Below are 21636 nucleotides of genomic sequence, written 5' to 3' on the forward strand. Positions count from 1 at the left end.
CATGGAGCACTTGCTATGAATTTTTCAGGGCCCCAAATTCAACGCAGAATTATGGAGGTTCAACTTTCTAACAACCACTTTAGCTGTTTATGGTGCTGGAATGTAACCTTCCTGGTGGTTAACTACTCAGTTACAGCTACGTTATGTGACATTGAGTATTTGCGGCATCTTTTATGTACTGCGTAGCTGACTTTATTACTGTAGCGTTCATCTTTTTATACAGTGGTATCAATAATGACCATTTTATTTCCACAATATCGAGTGGTGATGCTGAGCCAGAAAGGTCCTCATGTTGTGAAGAATGTAGCGCCAGCAGATTACAAGGCCAAGTGTTGTACGATGGCTTTCTGAAGTGGGAAGACGCACTTTTTAGAGTACACCCTTCTCATGTAGAGGCAGCGTAAGGAAAACATGGCTTTTATGGATGCCTCAACAGTGGCCTCTTGTGCTGATGGCGCGCTGCAAGAGGGGGTGATTAGGGCTACCAGAATACAAGCAGACGCACCCCAAAGGCGAACTGTGCTGTGATATAAACACCAAGGCTGCCGCCACCGTGCCCTTAATTGTTTTCCGTCTTATTGTTCCAGTAAAGGAAAAGCACAGAGCTCTAATTAAATTTGACATATGTGTCTTCTCACCCCGCAGCCTCTCCTGTTTATCAACGACATAGCTGTGGATTATTGGTTATCTGCAGACATGCTACTGCGTAAAAAAAAATATATATATACAGGAGGAAATACATCCGTGATGCTGAAATCTCTGTGACAGTTACATTGAATTTTAATTGAGTAAAATTATCTTCTGTGCAAAATTGGAGCAGCTAAGTCTTTAGCGAGGACGACGGAAAGCTGGATTATGTATACGTCTGATTAAGACGGCGAGAAGGAGCCGGTCGTAGAACAAACACGACTGGTGACCGGTGAGGACTGACACATGAGGACTGTGTGTACGGTCCCTTCCTCTTTCTGGTTGTGTATTTACATTTGGAAAGTAAACGTAGAATCGTAGCCCAGATAATGCAAGGAGCGAGCGGCTGCCTGCATCTCTCTGCTCTTCTGCAGGGCTGCTGCTAGTCTTTAAGCTGTGTGAGAATCCTGGGAGTTGGTGATGTCAGACTGGTTTGGGTCATTTGAAGGTTAGCAGCCTGGGAAGGGTTCATGGAGAGTTCACTCGCATATATTAGGCAATCCAATCTTTCATTTTGTGTGACACAAGTAGTAGGAAGTGAGCTGTTCAAAAGCAGAAGGATCTATTCGCTGCAGAAGGGGGGACCAGAGCCCTGGATGAAATAAATGTTGTTATTTTTACCCACTTTCAGCTCAGTTACAACTGGAGAGCGGGTGCAGCTTCTTCGCTGCTGCAGAAGGCTGCAAGCACCTCCAGGAATTTAGAGACATTTTGCCTGCAGCTGACAGCTTGGATTTCTCCATCCCCCTCGCCTACACTGCTGGAATGGCTGGGAAGCTTGGAAAATAGTAAATGATCATTTGGATCAATTACAGGCTTTTAGCTGTGTTGTCTGTCATAATTCATGATTCTGGTCTGGGAAATAGACCAACAGCCTACGTGCCAAAAAAAGGGGGCAGAGTTTGATGGAGTTGGGTGTACTTTTAGATGCCATTTTACTCTGCACCTAAAGGAAAAGCACTTTTACAGGCATCCTGTATAGGGGGGGAATCATGTTTGACTGTATGGATGTGCTAGCTGTGAGCCCTGGACAAATGCTGGATTTCTACACTGCGAGCCCGTCTTCTTGCATGCTCCAGGAAAAAGCTCTTAAAGCATGCTTCAGCGGATTGGCACAGACAGAATGGCAGCACCAGCACCGGCACAGTGCTCAATGTAGGTCCACTTACCAGCCCGCCTGGCTTTATTTTGTTCTCTTCTCTGCATGCCGTAAATAACTGAAATGTAAAGTGGCATCAATTAAAATGCATTTCTTACTTTTACATTTTGACATCATATAAAATGAATATTTTATTTTGAATCATAGCATTTCTTTATTAGTCATAATTAAAGATTTCTTGGAAATGTGTATGTATACTCGCTTATCATATGCACTTTATCTAGCATAAAATGTTTTATTATCAAAACAAAATCAATATTAGTAAATAAGATGGAAATAATAAATAACTACATGATTGAAAGTAACCTTTTTTTTAACTAGGTTAAAGTTATTTTTTTCTGTGATTTGTATGCTCACAAGTTTTCTCCTAGTCCAGTTCCAACGCTAAAACTTTGGTTGTCTCTAAAGCCATAATTCTTGGAAAGTTTGACCTTCGCACCTTTAAATTTACTTTGCTCTGAAGTTAGAAGTTTCTGCCCTGCTAAATAAGCCTGACTCTTGGACTGTTCAGTGTTTAGCCATCAATTATAGCCATGCCCTGAGTTCCAGGCAGTGGTGTGCACATTTACAGTAGGAGGCTTGTGAAGGAGGAGAACTCTTTGCTTGTGGTCTACAAAGTCCTGTTATCTGATCTTGACACGGTGCCGGGGAACACATATATTGTAAACAGTAGTGCTGCTTTAGCACTTTGGCTTTAACTTTGAGAAATAACCAAAGGCACCAGAATGCACACGCCATTCACTGCCCCGAAGAGCCTGCAGGATGCTGCCCTTCACTGACACTGATTTAGATAGATTGCTGAGCTATTTATCACAATGTTTTCGACACCTTGGCTCCAGATTGCTCCTAAATGATGATACCTTTGTGCTTTATGAGCTCTCCATTGCTCAGGACATCTTATTGAAGATCATCTTCTTCCTAAATGTGTATCCTAAAAGGTGATTCTTCACACTATGATGCAAACCCTAAAAGACATTGACGTGTGACAATATCTATGCCATATACAGAATCTGATTAACAAAGAAAAATGAACTGACTTATGTACTTTTTAATATTTTGTGTACCGTCTTGGCTTATGACCATATTCAAAGTTTGTAAATATCACATAATGTGGTAGAGACAGACGCTATAAAAAGGGCCATATAAAATATAGTTATTGACGTAATTCAAGGTATTCGGTTTACTGAGTGTTCTTTATGTCTCTGACATTATATTTTTGCTTTTGTCATCTCTGTAGTTCTGGTTAGGGTGAGCGTGGTTGTGTTTGTGCAATCGGTGAATATGTTAAACATATGTCGAGTTCATATAATACCAGAAACCTGGTGTTAACAGCCGGGAGTTTAGGTTTAGTCCTTTTGTAAAGGTGCTTTTATTCCAACTGGGAAAGCTCATGTGCCTTAATGGTACGATCAAACTACCTTTTTAATGTAGGATTGCATGTCAGTGTGTTCATAGCCTCCTCCTCCACTCCACTCCCTCGATGTTTTATAAATCTGGCCTCTACATAAATTATTTTCTAGTGCTTTCGTGAAAGAGTATATAAACATATTTTTTTTTTTTTACCGCAACTAAATTTTGGCTTGTACAATCTGCCTTGGACATAACCCAAGTATTAAATTCATGGCAAAATTTAAAAAAATGAGGCCCCATGCTGAAAACATGTAGTAAAAGAAAAATAAAAACCGTAATTGACTTGGCAGATGTGTAATTAGATACCATGATGCCTAAGGATTTTTTTCAAAGATATTTTATAATTCTTTTAATTTTGTTAGATCTTACCTAAGCTTTAAAGTTAAGAAATAATAATATTTTATCAATCACACCCCCCAAACTAAATGTTTAAAAATGCATTGTAAATATATTCTCTTCTTTTTAAAATAGAATATTGATATTATGCTGTGCTATCCTTTCTGTATTCTTCCATTTTTGTAAAAAAAAAAAAAAGTTTTAAACATTTTATTTTGTTTTTAGCAATTTTTTCATATATTTCTATTAAGTATTTTAGTCCAGTTTTGCAAGAGATTTCTGTGGTTTCGATCTCCAGCCTATGTTACATACATAAGTGCAGGTACCTATTGTATTTGATGTTTCTGCTCCGAACTATTGAAGTATTTATTTTATGGCATAAAGCCTTAGTAAGATATATTGAATAGAAATACACATCTCTTTGTAGCTCAACAGTGGAATTTAAAGTAAACTTTAAGTAGTGAAGCTTTGCTTTTAAGACGTATATTACGTTCCACCACATTTATTACTATGCTGTGAAGCGGAGATTTATATGTGCAGTTATTTTTTGTAGCATCACAATAATGGTTGGCTGTTTTGTGCTCGGTTATGTTAAGGCTGTGACCATCATCGATCACACCATTATTTTGAGAGGAAACTGCATTCTTTATGGTGCCATTTTGCTTTTTTTCAACTCACCATGGGTAGATCAGAGATTTAAAAAAAAATGTGCAAGCTGCTAAAATGTGTCTCCAGAGAGGGTGAGAAGACCTAGCGTCTACTTGATTGTGGTGGAGCCTTTAATATTACTAATGTTGTTGTAATAATCATTTTTGCTCCTTCACATGATCCACTATCCATACAACCCCATCACATAAAGGCTTGCCCTGCCCACTCCATTGATTTTCACTACAGTTTGGGTTGATAGGGAAAAATCCTTTCGAAACTCGTGTTGCCTGTGACATGGTAAATTTGGTAAAACTCGTTTCAATTGTTGATACCAAATTTTGCCTATTACGATATATAATGAATTCGAGGCGGAAATATTTTTCTCCTGCTGTTTACACCATATTATTTGCATTCACCGTTTTATTTCAACTCCGTTATGTCTCATATACACTATCTAATACATGATAGGTCTCAATGGACTACTAATCCTGACTGTAGTACTATACAGTAATTATCTTATATTTCTGACCCCATCTTCATTTACAAATGTCAAATTCCATTTAAAATTATTTTGTAGGAAAACAATTCAAAGCAGGTGCTCCTTAGGGGATTTATGTAGACATCATATATTGGAAATACCGTTTTATAATGAGAATATTAGTTGTAGTGAAAAAATAGTATCAGACGACAGAAGTTTATAGATAAGGTGTATGAAAGAAAGGCTTATAAAAAAAAATAGATACGTTTTTCTAGGTTAGGATTTTGGTGCCAATGTTTTTTTTATTCCAAATAGTAAAAAAAATATAAAATTTAGCATTCTTATTCAAATGTTACCATAGCTTACTCTCTTTTGTTGAGGGTTCTTCTACCCTCCCACTTTTATTTCACACGCTTACGTATTTGGTGTTTTCTTACTGAGAGGTTGCTCCTTTATTCTTCCTGTTATTGGTCGTTTTACTGTATGGGACAAAGAAGATCATAGACCTCTATGTACTCAATGTTTTCTACTTTAGATATGTGATATTATGAAATAAAAAGCATCAATATCAGCATTATATATCTACTATGGCATTGCGCGGAGAAGATGATCAAACCTCCAAGACGGTGGATATTGTGTTCTGCTGGAGAGTGCCATTAGCTTTATTACCGTAAATCAGGAGCTTCTTATGAGTTTGCCCTATACACAAACCCTTTAAGTAATTTTTATACCTTGTACCCATTATATTATTATGGTCCAGTAATTTGGCAGTTGTAACAGATATCATTATCCCTGGAGAACTTTATATAAGTCACTTAATAAATGGGCCTTAAGAAAACGATACCAGTGAGAATGTTTCTCACTTTTGACAACTTTTTTTTTAGTTTTATTTGTGATCTAAGTAACACAGTTGTCAATTGCTATAGATTTGTAAGAATATTATTGTATTGATATAATTTTTGGACATTGCTCATTTCTACGAATCAAGATTTTTAAAAAAAAATTTGCTCCGGAAATAGCATTTTGTGATGCTAGACATACTGTATTTTAATTTCATGTGTTTGAAAGAGTTACCTTTATCAAAAGAACACAGACTTTTATTTCCCCTTCAAGAGATAATACAATATTTGGCTGCCTGGGCTAAAATGAGATTTTAGAACATTAATAATAATGTGTCATCTGCATGGAAGCCTTTGAATCAGCAGAACAGCTTCACGAGAGGGATGAATTTTTTAATAAGAGGTTAAGAGGAATTTGAGCAGGTGACAATGAAATTCCCCTCCTTGCCTGAGATGAGCTGTGAAGTTATCAGTATGAGAAGTATTTGCACTTTCATAGAAAATCCAACAAGACCTGACCTCCAGGAGCTATGTCCCTTACAAGAAAGGCAAACTTCCTAAATCTGCTTGTGCTGCGTGTCCCACTTAACGTCTTTGCTCCCCCTCTCAAGGATCTTTTGCTTGTGCGTGGAGACAGTTCTTTATTGCATTCACTTGTTAAATTAAAGTATTAAACCATTAAAACTGCAAGCCGAATCACCTTTACATTTTCATCAAAGTCCGCAGTTGTAAGAAACCGCTTTTCTGTAGGCCAATTCGGGCTTCAAAAGACTGGAGCCTGGACCGCTATCAAGCCGGGGGCTATAATTAACTGAAATTGAAATGAATGCAAGTGAAAATTTAGTTCCTGATGTTTTAATCTAGAGTCATATTTCCATGTGTTACCGAAGAAATTCTTTAAGGCAAATATAATTATTTTATTATGTTTGTTAGAACGTAGCTCATTTGACAGTAAAGAGATTGTGTTCTGCTCTCATCTTCTTCAGAAATAAACACTTGCGAGTATTGTGATCTATGTTTGTAACAGAAAGCAAAACTGGGAAAATTCCAGAGTCACTTATTGTCTATGCGGTTTAGGAGCCACTGTATGTTCCCCAGCTTAGACTTCAATGGTTGGCGTGCACAGATGAACCTGCTATTAGTCAGTGCCTATATTCTACATTGAAACGCACACTTTTGGCTAGCAAATGGTTAATTCTAGTGATGTACACATATGATTACGAGGTCTCGATTATGTTATCTCCACAAATACAAATTTTTTTATGCTTTTTCTAATGCTAGTCAAACACCACATTTTTTTTGTCCAGCCTCGTGATTGGGCCATCATTACAGAAAGCTATGTGTGTTTATAAAGGCGGATATCTCAAGAAGACATTTTCTTGAATGTTGGAAATGAGCACAAGTATGACCCTGAAGAGATTTTGGGCAGGGTGCTTTCCAGTTTGTCCAATATTTACATTAACGCCTTTCGATAATGATCAGATAGGTCTTGAATAAAGGGACAAGGTTGCCTTTCAACTTGGCAACAAATGTTGATGATCACATTGGGCAAAACCTATCCAGAGTAGTTTTATGCCAAGTATCCAGGTTTCTGTTTCTAATTGTTTATCACAAGATTATGACTTTAATGGTGGCACCTATTATACCCTCATAAGTCATCCTCCAAATACATTTTCTATCTTAAAATCCTTTAAAGCTAATCTGTCAGCGGGATTTACTAAGTAAACTGCAGACACTGTCAGGTTGCTGCTGTAATAGTGAGTAAAATGATACCTGGGGTGAAGAAATCTGTCTTGTTGTTCTTGTGTAATCAGTGTTAGAAGTTTTCAGATAATAAGATGCTCGTGCTCTGGGGAAGGACTGTAGTCAGAGTTGTATCTTTGTGCTCTAGGCCAGAGAAACCAATGAAAGACCTGCCCACAGGCCGTCCCGAAGCACAAACATGTTCCTCATTATAGAGACAGACTGTTTGTGCTTCGGGGTGGTCTGTGGCAGGTCTCTCCTTGGTTTCTCTGGCTTAGAGCACCACGATAAGACTCTTCTTACAGTTCCTCCCCAGAGCACGAGTATCTCATTAACTGAGAACTTCTAGCACTGATTACACAAGAACCACAAGACAGATTTCTTCACCTCAGGTATCATTTTTATCAGTTTAACAGCACCAATCTGACAGTAGCTGTAGTTTACTGAGCATAATCCTGCTGTCATGTTTGCTTTAATTTCTGGGTATATTCTAAATGCGTGTTTTGGTGCCACCTATCATGCAGTACCACTAAGCACTTGGAACACGTATTCCTGTAACTATAGTGAAGGGAACCTTGGCTTTATTGCCTTCTACATCTGTAATGATGAGCAAATTGGAACAAGAAAAATGATCTTTTATATTAGTTCTGTTTGTCTGTCCATGCCATAAATTATATGAATACACATACACCAAGTTTGTACAGCCTAATGGAATGGCACATGACCAATAAATGTCTAAATAAAACTCATTCAGTATCTTCAAAATTGTGAAAGGTTTTTCTTGGGTTGAGATCAGTGTGTAATTGGCATGGTGCCACAATCTTATTGGCATACTATGAAAGTACTTAGCATTAAAATGTTTAATTATGTTAGTAACGATCTGACTTTTAACATTCGCCACAATTTTATTGTCCCCAGGTAGTTTGCATGGCATAGTGCCTCTTCGAGTCAGACTCTGTCTGAATAGCCAACATGTATCCTGTTGTGTATTCCCATACACACATATGGACTTTGGTAAAGGAAGAACTTCACGTCTGTTGTCTACAATACATCACTGAGGATTTACACTTAGCCTGCTCAGACTTTTATAAAATATGATGGCTATTGACATCTCTTATAATTGAGTATTAAGAGGAGCGGGACCTTGGTTGTCCTCGTCTGTTCATTATTGGAGCACAGGCAGCATACACAGAGGTGCTGTTAGGCTGGGTTATTTCACTGGCTTACGTTTTGAAGGGCATATAATACTAATTGGTCCTATTGACTTTAAATTTCCCAGCCACTACAAGTAACGCGAAAGACGGACAGAATAAAGAGCAATAATCCATACAGTTCTTCAAGTGCTTCATGTTTGTCCGCAGTGCTTAACATGATCAATATTAACTGCCCCATTGAAACTAACTGCTGTATCAAATAACAGTAAATCAAAGGAATGTGCTTACAGATTATTTATTGAAAGGTTTAATTGTTCGCTGGGGCCCCGCTTATCTTTGCAAACAATAGGCATGCCTGTATCTCCACTCTAAACACTTCTCTGTTTGGGTTATGACATGTTCTCCTTGTAAGCTGTCAACAAAGTGAAGCAAAAGTAAATGTAGCATCATCTCTATGTACATTACATATGATATACGTGGTGACTGTCAGGGCTTGTTCACACTGCGCTTTTGCCATGCATTTTTCAAAGATCAAGAAAAACTGCACTTTATAGTACAAGCAAATGTAATGAGATTTCTGAAATTTCTTGCATATGCTGATTATTTTTCCCTTGCAGATTTGAACCATCAAAGCCTTTTTTCCCAGATCTGCAGCATACTAATTCTTTCAGCAATTATTCAGAGTTTGTCACTCATTTAAAGGGAATATGTCAGCAGGTATTTGCTATGTAATCTGAAGACAGCAGGAGACAGAGGCTGAAGCCCAGAATTCTGGGATGTGTCACTTGCCAAAATGTGTGCTGTTGTTTAGTAACAGTGAAGGATTAATCACTAAGAGATTAATATTGCCGGACTAGTCCTGTAACGCCCCCTCCTGTGATAAGCAGCTTACTGTCTATGGACTTTGCACATGGATAGCCTGGTTTTAAATCTAAAAGCACCGCACCCCGTAAAGTAGGTGATACATCATTGGATTCAGGGTCTCTTTGCCTACATTATGCTGCTCTCAGATGAGGTAGCAAAACCCTGCAAACAGATTCTCTTAAAATGAATGGGGGGAAAAAAAGCACATAAAAATGCATCAAAAACACGTGAAAATGTGGGTATTTTCCGCAGCATTTACACTCTGCTTTTTGATGCAGAAAAATTTGCTGCAAATAGTTAACATGAAAACAAAAGCTCAGTTTAACATTTTTTATTTAGCCTAGAGTTGTTACATCTCAAAACTAAGATGAAAAAGACCCCGTCTTTCTGCCCAATGGCAACTTCTCTAAATAGTTGTTGTTACTTCTCCTTTCAAATAAAATCTTTTAAAAGGAATCTGTCAGCTTGGAAACTGCAGATGAAGGGTTAATCTGCAGGTTACTAGCGTTATGAAGGTGCCCAGCCATTGTACAGGAAGTGCACCCGATAGTTAATTTTCCTTGTTCCTCCCAGGTGTCGCTGGCTTTCAGTCACGCGGGTGCGCCGGCATGGCTATATGGCTATAGTCATCTCACACAGCACTGAGAGTGGCATCTGCAACCACACCCTGACACTTTGACTGTCAGCAGTGCATCAGTGCAGAGCCCGCTGTCTCGCATCCTGATAATCGTGCCATAGAAACAGACTGTCAATTACAGATGAGTGAGCAAAACATCTACTCATCAGGTGACATGATTGTCAACCTTTCAACCTTGCTTAAATGGCCATCATTCTCGGCAGTACATCATTATCAGCAGCACATGTCCTCCCTTAACAGGACATGTGCTGCCGAGAACAGTATGCACAGAACAATCTATTTCTGATTGTTTTGTACTCATAGGGAATGTGGTCTACCTGACCAATCAGGCTTTTAAATGGCAGCTGATCAGCACAAAAGTATTTGACTGATGGTTGGCTAATGTCATATGTATGAAAGCATAAACCCATCTTTACTTCCTAAAAGGGTTGTCTCATCACTGACAATCACTTTAATATGGGAGCATCAGAGTGATCAGCTGAGTGGGTGCCACTAATCTGATTTCTGAGACCCACAGCAAACAAAAGTTGTGGAAAACCAGACTTTTTTTTAAGGCCAGGGTCACACTTGCATCGATTGGCACCGAGACTCAGCCGAATCTCGGTTCATATAAGTCTATGGGTGCAAATGACACAGCACACATCACTCGGATATCATCCAACTGATGTGTGATATATGGCGATGCCGGCAGAAGAGGAGATGGAGATATTACTTTTTCCGCCTCCTCCGTTGCTGTGCTGCGATTCTCTCTGTGCGAGAGGCTCGGAGCACAGACGCATGACACTCGGCTCCCACTCGCAGCAGAGCAGGAGCCGAGGGTCATTAGCATATCACATCCGGTGCTATTGCACCGGATACCATACGCTAGTGTGACCCCGGCCTAATCATGGGACTGCCCTTTATTATATCTAACTAACCACTGTAGCACCAGGACCAACAAATATGTTCTTATTTGACAAACTTTGCATAGCCTAAATAATTTAACATAAAGTAGTATTTGTGAAATGCAATGCAAGCATTTATGTGTAATAATGAAAATAGTGTGACAAAATGGTTCTTTAGATCAGTGCCTCTCAAACCTTTTCTAAATGTGGCCTCAATAAACTGACTAAGATAATACCTAGACATCCTGAGATGCAGTCTAGCCTCATCATCCGTACTGTAAGTCAATGCTCAATTATAGTGTATCAACTGCAGGGGAAGTCTGTGCCATAACGTCTTAATCTTAAAATGTTTTCCTCCTGAGCCCACTATATTAACTTAAAAATAAATATATAATTAGTCCATTTCAACCAGACATTATTGCAGCCATAGACAGGACTGGATAGACAGGATATGAGCACCTCTATGAAGCCTGCCTCACCAACAACTAGGGGGTGTGTCCCAGGTAAGGCTGGCCTCCTATTTTAAGAAAGGCTGCTTTGCAACATGAGGTTTTGCCATATTAATCTCATATTGTATATTGCTCCATGGATATAAAGGCAGCGGATTTCACCTACAAATCCAAACTCCTAATAGCTAAACAATGCAAAAAATATTCTGCCTTTTTACGAGAAGCACAGAAAGACTATTACGGACATATGGTTTATGAGTTTATGACTGGCGGCTGTATTTACCTGCATACACTGACCGGAGGGATGGGGAAAGTGCCCTCCTTATGAGCTCTAAGACTGTCTGGTCGGTGTATTCTTTCAATATTCTTAATTAGAGATGGGTGAACCCGAACAGTAAAGTTCGGGTTCTGTACCGAACACCTACTGTTCGGGCATGGACCCTGAACGCGGACTTTTCTAGAAAGTCTATGTTATTGTTCGGATTCGGCACCCAGAACATCAGGTGTTTCCCACTCTGTTAGCTGCATGACAGTGCAGGAAACATGGGCGGCTCTGATCGGCGGTAAGATTACAGCATGAGAAATTTCTTACTGTGAACTGTGGTGAACTCATTGAGCTCAGCACTGCACCGTGAGACTTTTCCTCATGGTGCTAGTGGTGATCTCACTGAGGTCACCACAGTTAATCGGGTCAGCTGACACTGAAGTAAGCTGGAAGCACATAATACCTGTGGTCACAGCTGCTGGATCATGCTGTCATTTGACAGCATGGGAGCCACAGCGCTCTGACCGGTGGTAATGATCTTACCACCCATTAGAGCCAGTGTTTGCTGCGCTGTCATTCAGATGACAAGCGTGGAAAACTATGGATGTTTGAGCACCCCATTAATCTAAAAGGGGTTTGGGTACTGTTCTGGAACCAGAACCTAAACTTTTTAGCTGTTCGGTTGAACCCGCTGGACCTGAACATCCAGGGGTTCGCCCATCACTCTTTCTAATAGCTTAAAATCAGAACATTCTTTGTGCCATCTCAGCTACCATCTCAGCTACTATATACAGTTATATGAAAAAGTTTAGGCACCCCTATTAATCTTAAGCTTAATGTTTAGAAAAATTGTTTTTTTTGCAACAGCTATTTCAGTTTCATATATCTAATAACTGTTGGACACAGGAATGTTTCTGCCTTGAAATGAGGTTTATTGTACTAACAGAAAATGTGCAATCTGCATTCAAACAAAATTTGACAGGTGCATAAGTATGGGCACCTCACCAGAAAAATGACATTAATATTTAGTAGATCCTCCTTTTGCAAAAATAACAGCCTCTAGTAGCTTCCTGTAGCTTTTAATGAGTTCCTGGATCCTGGATGAAGGTATTTTTGACCATTCCTCTTTACAAAACAATTCCAGTTCAGTTAAGTTTGATGGTCGCCGAGCATGGACAGCCCTCTTCAAATGATCCTACAGATGTTCAATGATATTCAGGTCTGGGGACTGGGATGGCCATTCCAGAACAGTGTAATTGTTCCTCTGCATGAATGCCTGAGTAGATTTGGAGCGGTGTTTTGGATCATTGTCTTGCTGAAAGATCCATCCCCTGCGTAACTTCAACTTTGTCACTGATTCATGAACATTATTGGCAAGAATCTGCTGATACTGAGAAGAATCCATGCGTCCCTCAACTTTAACAAGATTCCTGATGCCGGCATTGGCCACACAGCCCCAAAGCATGATGGAACCTCCACCGAATTTTACTGTGGGTAGCAAGCGTTTTTCTTGGAATGCTGTGTTTTTTTGCCGCCATGCATAACGCCTTTTTGTATGACCAAACAACTCAATCTTGGTTTCATCAGTCCACAGGACCCTCTTCCAAAAAGAAATTGGCTTCTCCAAATGTGCTTTTGCATACCTCAGCCGACTCTGTTTGTGGTGTGCTTGCAGAAACGGCTTCTTTCGCATCACTCTCCCATACAGCTTCTCCTTGTGCAAAGTGCATTGTATAGTTGACCGATGCACAGTGACACCATCTGCAGCAAGTTGATGCTGCAGCTCTCTGGAGGTCGTCTGAGGATTGTCCTTGACTGATCTCACCATTCTTCTCTGCCTTTCTGATGTTTTTCTTGGCCTGCCACTTCTAGCCTTAACAAGAACTGTACCTGTGTTCTTCCATTTCTTTACTATGTTCCTCACAGTGGAAATTGACAGGTTAAATCTCTTAGACAGCTTTTTGTATCCTTCCCCTGAACAACTATGTTGAATAATCTTTGTTTTCAGATCATTTGTTGTTTTGAGGAGCCCATGATGCCACTCTTCAGAGGAGATTCAAACAGTAGAACAACTTGCAAGTGGTCACTTTAAGTAGCTTTTCTCATGATTGCATACACCTGGCTATGAAGTTCAAAGCTCAATGAGGTTACAAAACCAAAAGAAGTGCTTTAGTAAGTCAGTAAAAAGTAGGTAGGAGTATTTAAAACAAGAAAATGATAAGGGTGCCCATACTTATGCACCTGTCAAATTTTGTTTGAATGCAGATTACACATTTTCTGTTAGTACAATAAACCTCATTTCACGGCAGAAACATTACTGTGTCCAACAGTTATTAGATATATGAAACTGAAATAGCTGTTGCAAAAAAAAAATTTTTTATAAAACATTAAGCTTAAGATTAATAGGGGTGCCCACATTTTTTCATATAACTGTATATTGGCACATATATGGCAAAGCATATTAAGCTGATAGATGGAGTGGCTGTATTGTAAACTACAGCTTATGAATTGAAGCATTTACATCTGTGATATCAGACGATATAAGTATCAGAAGACTCATTTTTAGGTAATTTTACACAGGTGTGTTGTAATTCAGTGTAAGGTACAGAGTTTTCATAGTGTTATCCGACCATGCAATAGCTGCACTAATTGCCCATGTAAAAGGACATTATTTCCAAAGCAATCCATATATCAATTAGTATCATACAGTGCAGCTGGCATGAAATTAATTGGCAAGTGTAACATTTATCTGCTTCACCGTCTACCTGGCATGTTTGACCCAGAAATCAATGTATTCTAAGACACTGCTGGACGAAGTATTCCTTTTCTGTGTCTGTCTGTCTGTATATCTATCCATCTATCTATCCATCTATCTATTGATATATTTTGGTATTTATCTATTACCTATCTATTATCTATCTATTGTTATCTATCTCTCTATCTGTGGTATCTCTATTTATCTGTCTATTGCTATCCTATCTATCTACGGTATCTATTTATCTATAGATATCTATCTATTATATATCCATTGCAATCTATTTTATATCTATTATCTATCGATCATCTATCTATCATATCTATTATCTATGTATCCATCTATCTTATATCTATCTATCTATCTATCTATCTATCTATCTATCTATCTATCTATCTATCTATCTATCTATCTATCTATCTATCTATCTATCTATCCCAAACATTCTTCTATCAAATTCAAAGAAGTTTTATTGTCAGGACCAAATAAATAGTTTTGCCAAAGCAACATGTACAGTGGGGATTAGGGATTGGGACTGTGGGGATGATGGGTGGGGACTGTAGGAATGATGGAGGGGGCACATCCGGATGGGGGCTAAGGAAGTCCATGGCATATCAGTTGTTTTTCTCGCAGCCTATGGCATGCGCTCACATACTGCGCTGCTATCTCCACTTTGTTCTCTTCTTCCCTCAGCAGGATGTTTTCTCTTCCTCCTTTATGGAGCTGAAATCCGGGAAGAGATCATAGAGGCTCCTGAATTGAGTGTCCTTCACTTCTGAGTATTTGGTGCCGTGTAGCAGGCAGTGGGTATAATCCTCCAGAGATCCAGGTCACAGTGTGGGCACAGTCTGTTCTCCATGGGCTTGTAGGTCTGTCTGTGCCAGCCGGACTCAATGGCCATATTGTGTGCATGGAGTATATCCATCTATCTATCTGGTATATCCAATGTAGATAGCTACATTACTTATCACATAGCAGCTATTCACCCCACAGATCCATTCTACAATACGCACGAAGATATCCAAGCAGTGGCTCTGTTATACTTCCTGGAAAATCATAAATTAACAATTGGGTGTTACCATTCCTCTGTCAAAGGGGTGTGTACCTAAAGAGTCAGTACTGAATGGACGATGTCAGACAGACACCCGATTTGCAATTAATTTATGCATTTCCTTGGGAAAAGAACAGAAGAACAGCACAACACGAAATGATGAAATAGATGATCCAGCATTGCTGTTCCATGGGACTAACAAGTATTTACTATAATTATTATTTATTTATATAGCACCATTGATTCCATGGTGCTGTACATGAGAAAGGGGTTACATACAAATTACAGATATCACTTACAGTAAGCAAACTAACAATTACAGACTGATACAGAGGGGCGAGGACCCTGCCCTTGCGGGCTTACATTCTACAGGATGGTCTGGAAGGAGACAGTAGGTTGAGGGTTACAGCAGCTCCAGTGTTGGTGAGGCGGTAGCTCTGGTAGTGATGAGGAGGCAGCAGGGTCATTGCAGGCTGTAAGCGTTCCTGAAGAGGTGGGTTTTCAGGTTCTGTCTGAAGGATCCGAATGTGGTTGATAGTCTGACGTAAGGGTGTTAGCAGGGAGGCCACAGAAAAGGATGTTACAGTAGTCCAGGCGGGAGAAGATGAGGGCATGCACAAGCATTTTAGTAGATTGACGGTTGAGGAAAGGACGGATTCTGGAGATATTTTTTGAGGTAGAGGCGACAGGAGATGGAAAGTGCTTGGATGTGTGGTTTGAAGGACAGGGCAGAGTCAAGGGTTACTCCGAGGCAGCGGACTTCCGGTACGGGGGAAAGTGTGATGTCGTTAATTGTGATAGATTGGTCAGATAAGGAAGATCTATGAGATGGAGGAAAGATGATGAGTTCAGATTTGTCCAGATTGAGTTTGAGGAAGCAAGAGGAGAAGAAGGAGGATATGGGTGATAGACACTCCATGATTCTGGACAGCAGAGAGGTGACGTCTGGGCCAGAGAGATAGATCTGTGTGTCATCAGCATAAAGGTGGTACTGGAATCCATGGGACTTTGAGTTGTCCCAGGCCAAGTGTGTAGATTGAGAATAGTAAGGGTCCTAAGACAAAGCCTTGGGGGACTCCAACAGAGAGAGGGTGGGATGAGGAGGGAGTGGGAGACACTGAATGTGCGGTTGGAAAGGTATGAGGAGATCCAGGATAGGGCAAGGTCTTTGATGCCAAAGGAAGAGAGGATCTGTAGTAGGAGGCAGTGGTCAACTGTGTCGAAAGCAAAGGACAGATCTAGAAGGAGGAGTATAGAGTATTGTCCAGTAGCTTTGGCTGTAAGTAGGTAGTTTTGGTAATTTTGGTCAGGGCTGTCTCAGTTGAGTGATGGGGGCGGAAACCAGATTGTAGATTGTCTAACAACAAGTTAGATGAGAGGTGGGAGGAAAGTTCAGCGTGGACGCACTGCTCCAGGAGTTTGGAAGCGAATGGGAGCAGCAATATTGCTGAACATAGCAGTTGGATTCGGGGTTGGCTTTTTAGGGATAGACGTGATTGTGGCATGTTTGAAAGCAGAATGGAAGGTGCCAGAAGTTAGTGATAGGTTGAAGAAGTGGGTTAGATATGGGATAAGAGTGGCGGTGAGGTTGGGGAGAAGGTGGGATGGGATAGGGTCGAGCGCACAGGTGGTGAGGTGCGATTTGGAGAGGAGACAATTAAGCCCCCCTTCAGTGATGTTTGATAGGGAGGTTATGGGATTTGGGCATTGGTCTGGAATACAAAAGGTATAAAAGGTATGTCTTAGCTCCTGAATCCGCCCTCAGTCTGTACGCTTCCCCCATTCAGGGAAGTGGGAAGTACGGGAACGGGGAATGGCGGATGGGGTTAAACCAAAGTAAGAGAAGAAAGAGAATTATCACACACTGAAAACCTAGCAACAGTCACAGATAAACCCACCAAACGCCTTCTCCAATAACCAACAGCAACCTCGCGCCATGCAGCATAAGCTATTTCTGACAATGAGTGCTAGCCAGAACTCTCAACTGAGCAGATTACTCCCTGCACTGTGTTTAATATGAAGGTGGAATTCTTTTAATCAGTGCAGGAGTAGAAGAAATGAGATGCTGCGGTCTTCTGGCTCCTCTTTGTCGTGGTAAACCCATGTCACCACTATTGTCACGTAAGGAGAGTCTGTAGAAAATTGGAGATTATGAGGAACCTGCTCATGAGGTTCTTCTGACAAACTCTTGAGTCATCTCTCAGCCCCTAATATCTGGACCACCAGGGCAACTTGCACTACTTTTCTAATTGAGTGGTCAGAGTGACACGGGCTTCTACTAAAATAGAAATGGCTCATCTCATTATGTATGTTTGATAATGTCTAACTTTGTGTTCTACCCAATCTAGACATTTTTGGAGCAAACATACTACTAATTAACATATCAGTGAATTATGCTGATTTTACAGGCAGCAACTTGGGGATCAATGATCCCACTGCCAAATCCAAGAGTCTTTCAAACAGCCCATAGAAATAAAGCTTTGTTTACTTTAAGGCTCTGTCAATCATAAGAAACATCACCAAATCTGGAATATTAATTGGATTGTGCAGATGTTCACATGTGTGCACCCTTGGCTCTTAAATTATCAAACCCAGCTGTAATAGAATGTTTTGTTTTGTTTTCTTTGTATGTTCAATGTGCTGAAATATTCACATATTGACCTCTTAATTCTATTATTTTTTTTTTAGGTTTTGTTTTACCTTTCTTTGTAATTTAATCATGCAAGCAGTTATTTGTGTAAAAGTTAACAAAATTACGTGAAGTTTCTACATTAAAAACTACTTTTCAGTTATTTTTTTAGGTAGGCAAGCACAAAATGTAGTATTTATAAGCATGCAGATTTCAATTTTCATGGGGATAGACAGATAAATAGATACTGGCATACATTTTTTTTTGCTTATATCTTTGTACTGTTAGCTATTTTACAGTTTACTCTTTTGTATGTTTTTATCATCCTTGGTTGTGATTAAAGGTGTAATCTACTTTAAACATTCCCTTGATGGTTATCATAGCATGTCCTGCAGCTTAGGGTACCTTCACACAGTGCAATTTTGATCGCTACGACGGCACGATCCGTGACATCGCAGCGATCGTATGATTATCGCTCCAGCGTCGTAGACTGCGGTCACACGTTGCAATCACGGCGCTGGAGCGATGCCGAAGTCCCCGGGTAACCAGGGTAAACATCGGGTAACTAAGCGCAGGGCCGCGCTTAGTAACCCGATGTTTACCCTGGTTACCAGCGTAAAAGTAAAAAAAAAAAAACCGTTCATGCTCACCATCTGATGTCCGTCCGGTCCCTTGCCGTCCGCTTCCTGCTCTGACAGATCCGGCCGTACAGTGAGAGCAGAGTGCAGCGGTGACGTCACCGCTGTGATCTGCTCTCACTTTCCGGCCGGCAGACAGTCAGAGCGGGAAGCGGACGGCAAGGGACCGGACGGACATCAGATGGTGAGCATGTACGGTTTGTTTTTTTTTACTTTTACGCTGGTAACCACGGTAAACATCGGGTTACTAAGCGCGGCCCTGCGCTTAGTTACCCGATGTTTACCCTGGTTACCAGCGAACGCATCGCTGGATCGCTGTCACACACAACGATCCAGCGATGTCAGCGGGTGATCAAGCGACGAAAGAAAGTTCCAAACGATCTGCTACGACGTACGATTCTCAGCAGGATCCCTGATCGCTGCTGCGTGTCAGACACTGCGATATCGTAACGATATCGCTAGAACGTCACGAATCGTACCGTCGTAGCGATCAAAATTGCACTGTGTGACGGTACCCTTAGACCTCCAGTTATCAACTGGAATGTGTGAGTGAAACCAGCAGCAAGTGTTCAATTTATATGCAGTGCCCCCACAGGGCAATTGGAGTATTACACATTTCTTATTTAAATCAGCGAACTGTCCTTGTAAAGCATTGATATATTTGGTCCTCCAGAATGAGAGGCTCTCTTTCCAGCCGCTCTCATTGCTGGCTAATAAGACCCTGAAAGGAGTACTCTCCTCTAATAACTCAGAATTCTTTAGCAATGTATATGAAATGAATGCATTAAACGCTGACATTTTTTTAGCTCATAATATTGCGTTATGGCAAAATAAGTTGGATATGACGAGTACATAGAAATATCTTTGTGAGATCAGAGAGAAAATGCAGCATGAGGCAGAATAATTGTAAGCTAAAAGCTTTGATGTCCAAAGAGAATTCTCTATGAAGTGCTGGAAAAAGTAGTATCTGAAGGTGATGGTATTTCTCCACCACCGGCTCCAGCAAAATACATTTGTTTTGTAAAATTAAGTTGCTCGGCATCGATTTGATTGTGCAGCCTCTTACTAATGATACTTGTAAGGAAATATGTGGTCTTTTTTTCTAGCAGTGTGAATTGGTTATTCATTAGTCCTTGAGAAGGATCTGCTTTTTGATATATTCCTTTTGTTCTCTGTGCTCCTTAGAAGTGCTAATGTGCATCTTGTCATTCGATTTGAGTGGCAATAAAGACCACATTGCCCCCTTGAATATGCATAGAAAGATGGTTTTCCTTATACTATGAGTGTCTACAAGCTGGCAAAACAGTTGGTAAGGTCGGTCCATGCCAGGATAGCTCAACATCTAGAGGCATCTCCTGATTTTGAAATGGCCTAAGTTTTTCAATTTTCCCCCATATCCAATCCCTCAACACTTGTTAGACCTGGGCATCTGGACATGTGTCTGGAGATATCTTCCTGGTGTCCTGGGATTCCCAAACTTGTAATTACCATATTTTCTTATGTTATTTGTGATTTCACAAGTATCCAGGTTTCCATGTGCACATATATTCCTAATAGTACATTGTATTTATGCTTATGCCATGTGCTCTCCATTCTACAATACTCTCTCCTAATATAAGCTGGGCTCGTTCCCAAATGTTTGCCATTCCTTTATAGGAAGGATGAACTCGTGGATATATGGTGCATTACTTATAGCAGCCTACCAGTAGTGGTAAAAGCTTCCATGTATATCGTGGCCTTGGGTTTAGTCCCTATGCTGGTACAACTGGGCCTGTAATGGGATCTGTGGTCGGGTCTCCACGTGTGTGGTCAGCCATCGGCTTTATGTGGGATCATTTGTTTAAATTGCTTTTAATTTATTTGTGCTGGTGGTGTTTGACTCCCCAGCCCAGGAGAACCGGAGGCAAAATGTTACTACACGCAGATTGTGTATACATCTGGATAGAATAAAATAAGACTAAAATCTGCACATACCTTATAGCAACATTTATCTGCCAGTTGTCATCTGGTTATCTGGGATTTACAGGTCTTGTATCTAACTGCACTGTCTGACTGTCTCTGTACTTCTATCTATTTATCTATTACTATCTATCTATTTACAGTATCTAGCTATTTCTATCTATTAGTGATGAGTGAGTGTACTCGTTGCTCCTGTTTTCCTGAGCACGCTTTGGTGGTCTCTGAGTATTTGTAACTGCTCGGAGATTTAGTTTTCGTTGCCTCAGCAGCATGATTTACAGCTGCTAGACAGCTTGATTACATGTGGTGATTCCCTAGCAACCAGGCAACCCCCACATGTACTCAGGCTGGCTAGTAGCCATAAATCATGCAGCTGCATCAACAAAAACTAAATCTCCGAACAGATACAAATACTCGGAGATCACCCGAGCGTGCTAAGGAAAACCCGAGCAACGAGTACACTCGCTCATCACTACTATCTATACATCTATCAGTATCTATCGCTATCTATATATCTGTCTGTCTGTATCTATCTATTGTTTCTATCTATCTATATGATCTATGTATCCATTATATATCTACATTATATATTTATGTTTGTATCTATATATCTAGCTACAGTATCTATTATATCTATCTATCTATCTATCTATCACTATCTATCTGTCTGTCGTCTGTATCTATCTACTGTAGCTATCTTACCTGTCAATTGTCTATTATCTATATCTCAATCTATCTTTTCTATTAATCTATGTAATATTTATCTGCTTGTCTATTGTCCATCTGTCTATTTTCTATATATCTCTACTTTTTAAATTATCTATCTTAATTGTCCATCTATTTATCTCTCCATTTATGCAATCTAATCTATTTATTATCTGCCATCCATCTTTCTATTATCTATATATTATATATGTATGCATCGTACATCTTTCTGTCTAATCCGATTATGTTTCTGCCTATTACCTTTTCTCTCTCATTTATCTATCTAATATTTATCTATTTATCTTCTATCTTTTCTGTCTTTTTTGTGTTTATTTTGTATTTTTGA

At 40.0% G+C, this 21636-nt stretch overlaps 1 protein-coding gene across 10 annotated transcripts in view; it reads left to right on the top strand.

Moving 5' to 3' along the window:
* The window catches only part of RARB (retinoic acid receptor beta), a 1117211-nt gene that overhangs the window by 817129 nt on the left and 278446 nt on the right, over window positions 1–21636 (top strand). Inside the window, exon 1 of one of the 10 annotated variants that reach the window (XM_077268927.1) lies at window positions 1220–1842. The exons of 8 other annotated variants lie outside the window; for them this stretch is intronic. In XM_077268927.1, coding sequence (XP_077125042.1) covers window positions 1680–1842 — 163 coding nt within the window. In that variant the 5' untranslated portion in view covers window positions 1220–1679. Of the gene's footprint in view, window positions 1–1219; window positions 1843–21636 lie in introns of those variants that run through there. One more of the 10 variants, XM_077268931.1, reaches the window with a different exon arrangement.

This window comes from Ranitomeya variabilis, chromosome 6 (assembly GCF_051348905.1).
Source record: "Ranitomeya variabilis isolate aRanVar5 chromosome 6, aRanVar5.hap1, whole genome shotgun sequence".
NCBI lineage: Eukaryota > Metazoa > Chordata > Amphibia > Anura > Dendrobatidae > Ranitomeya > Ranitomeya variabilis.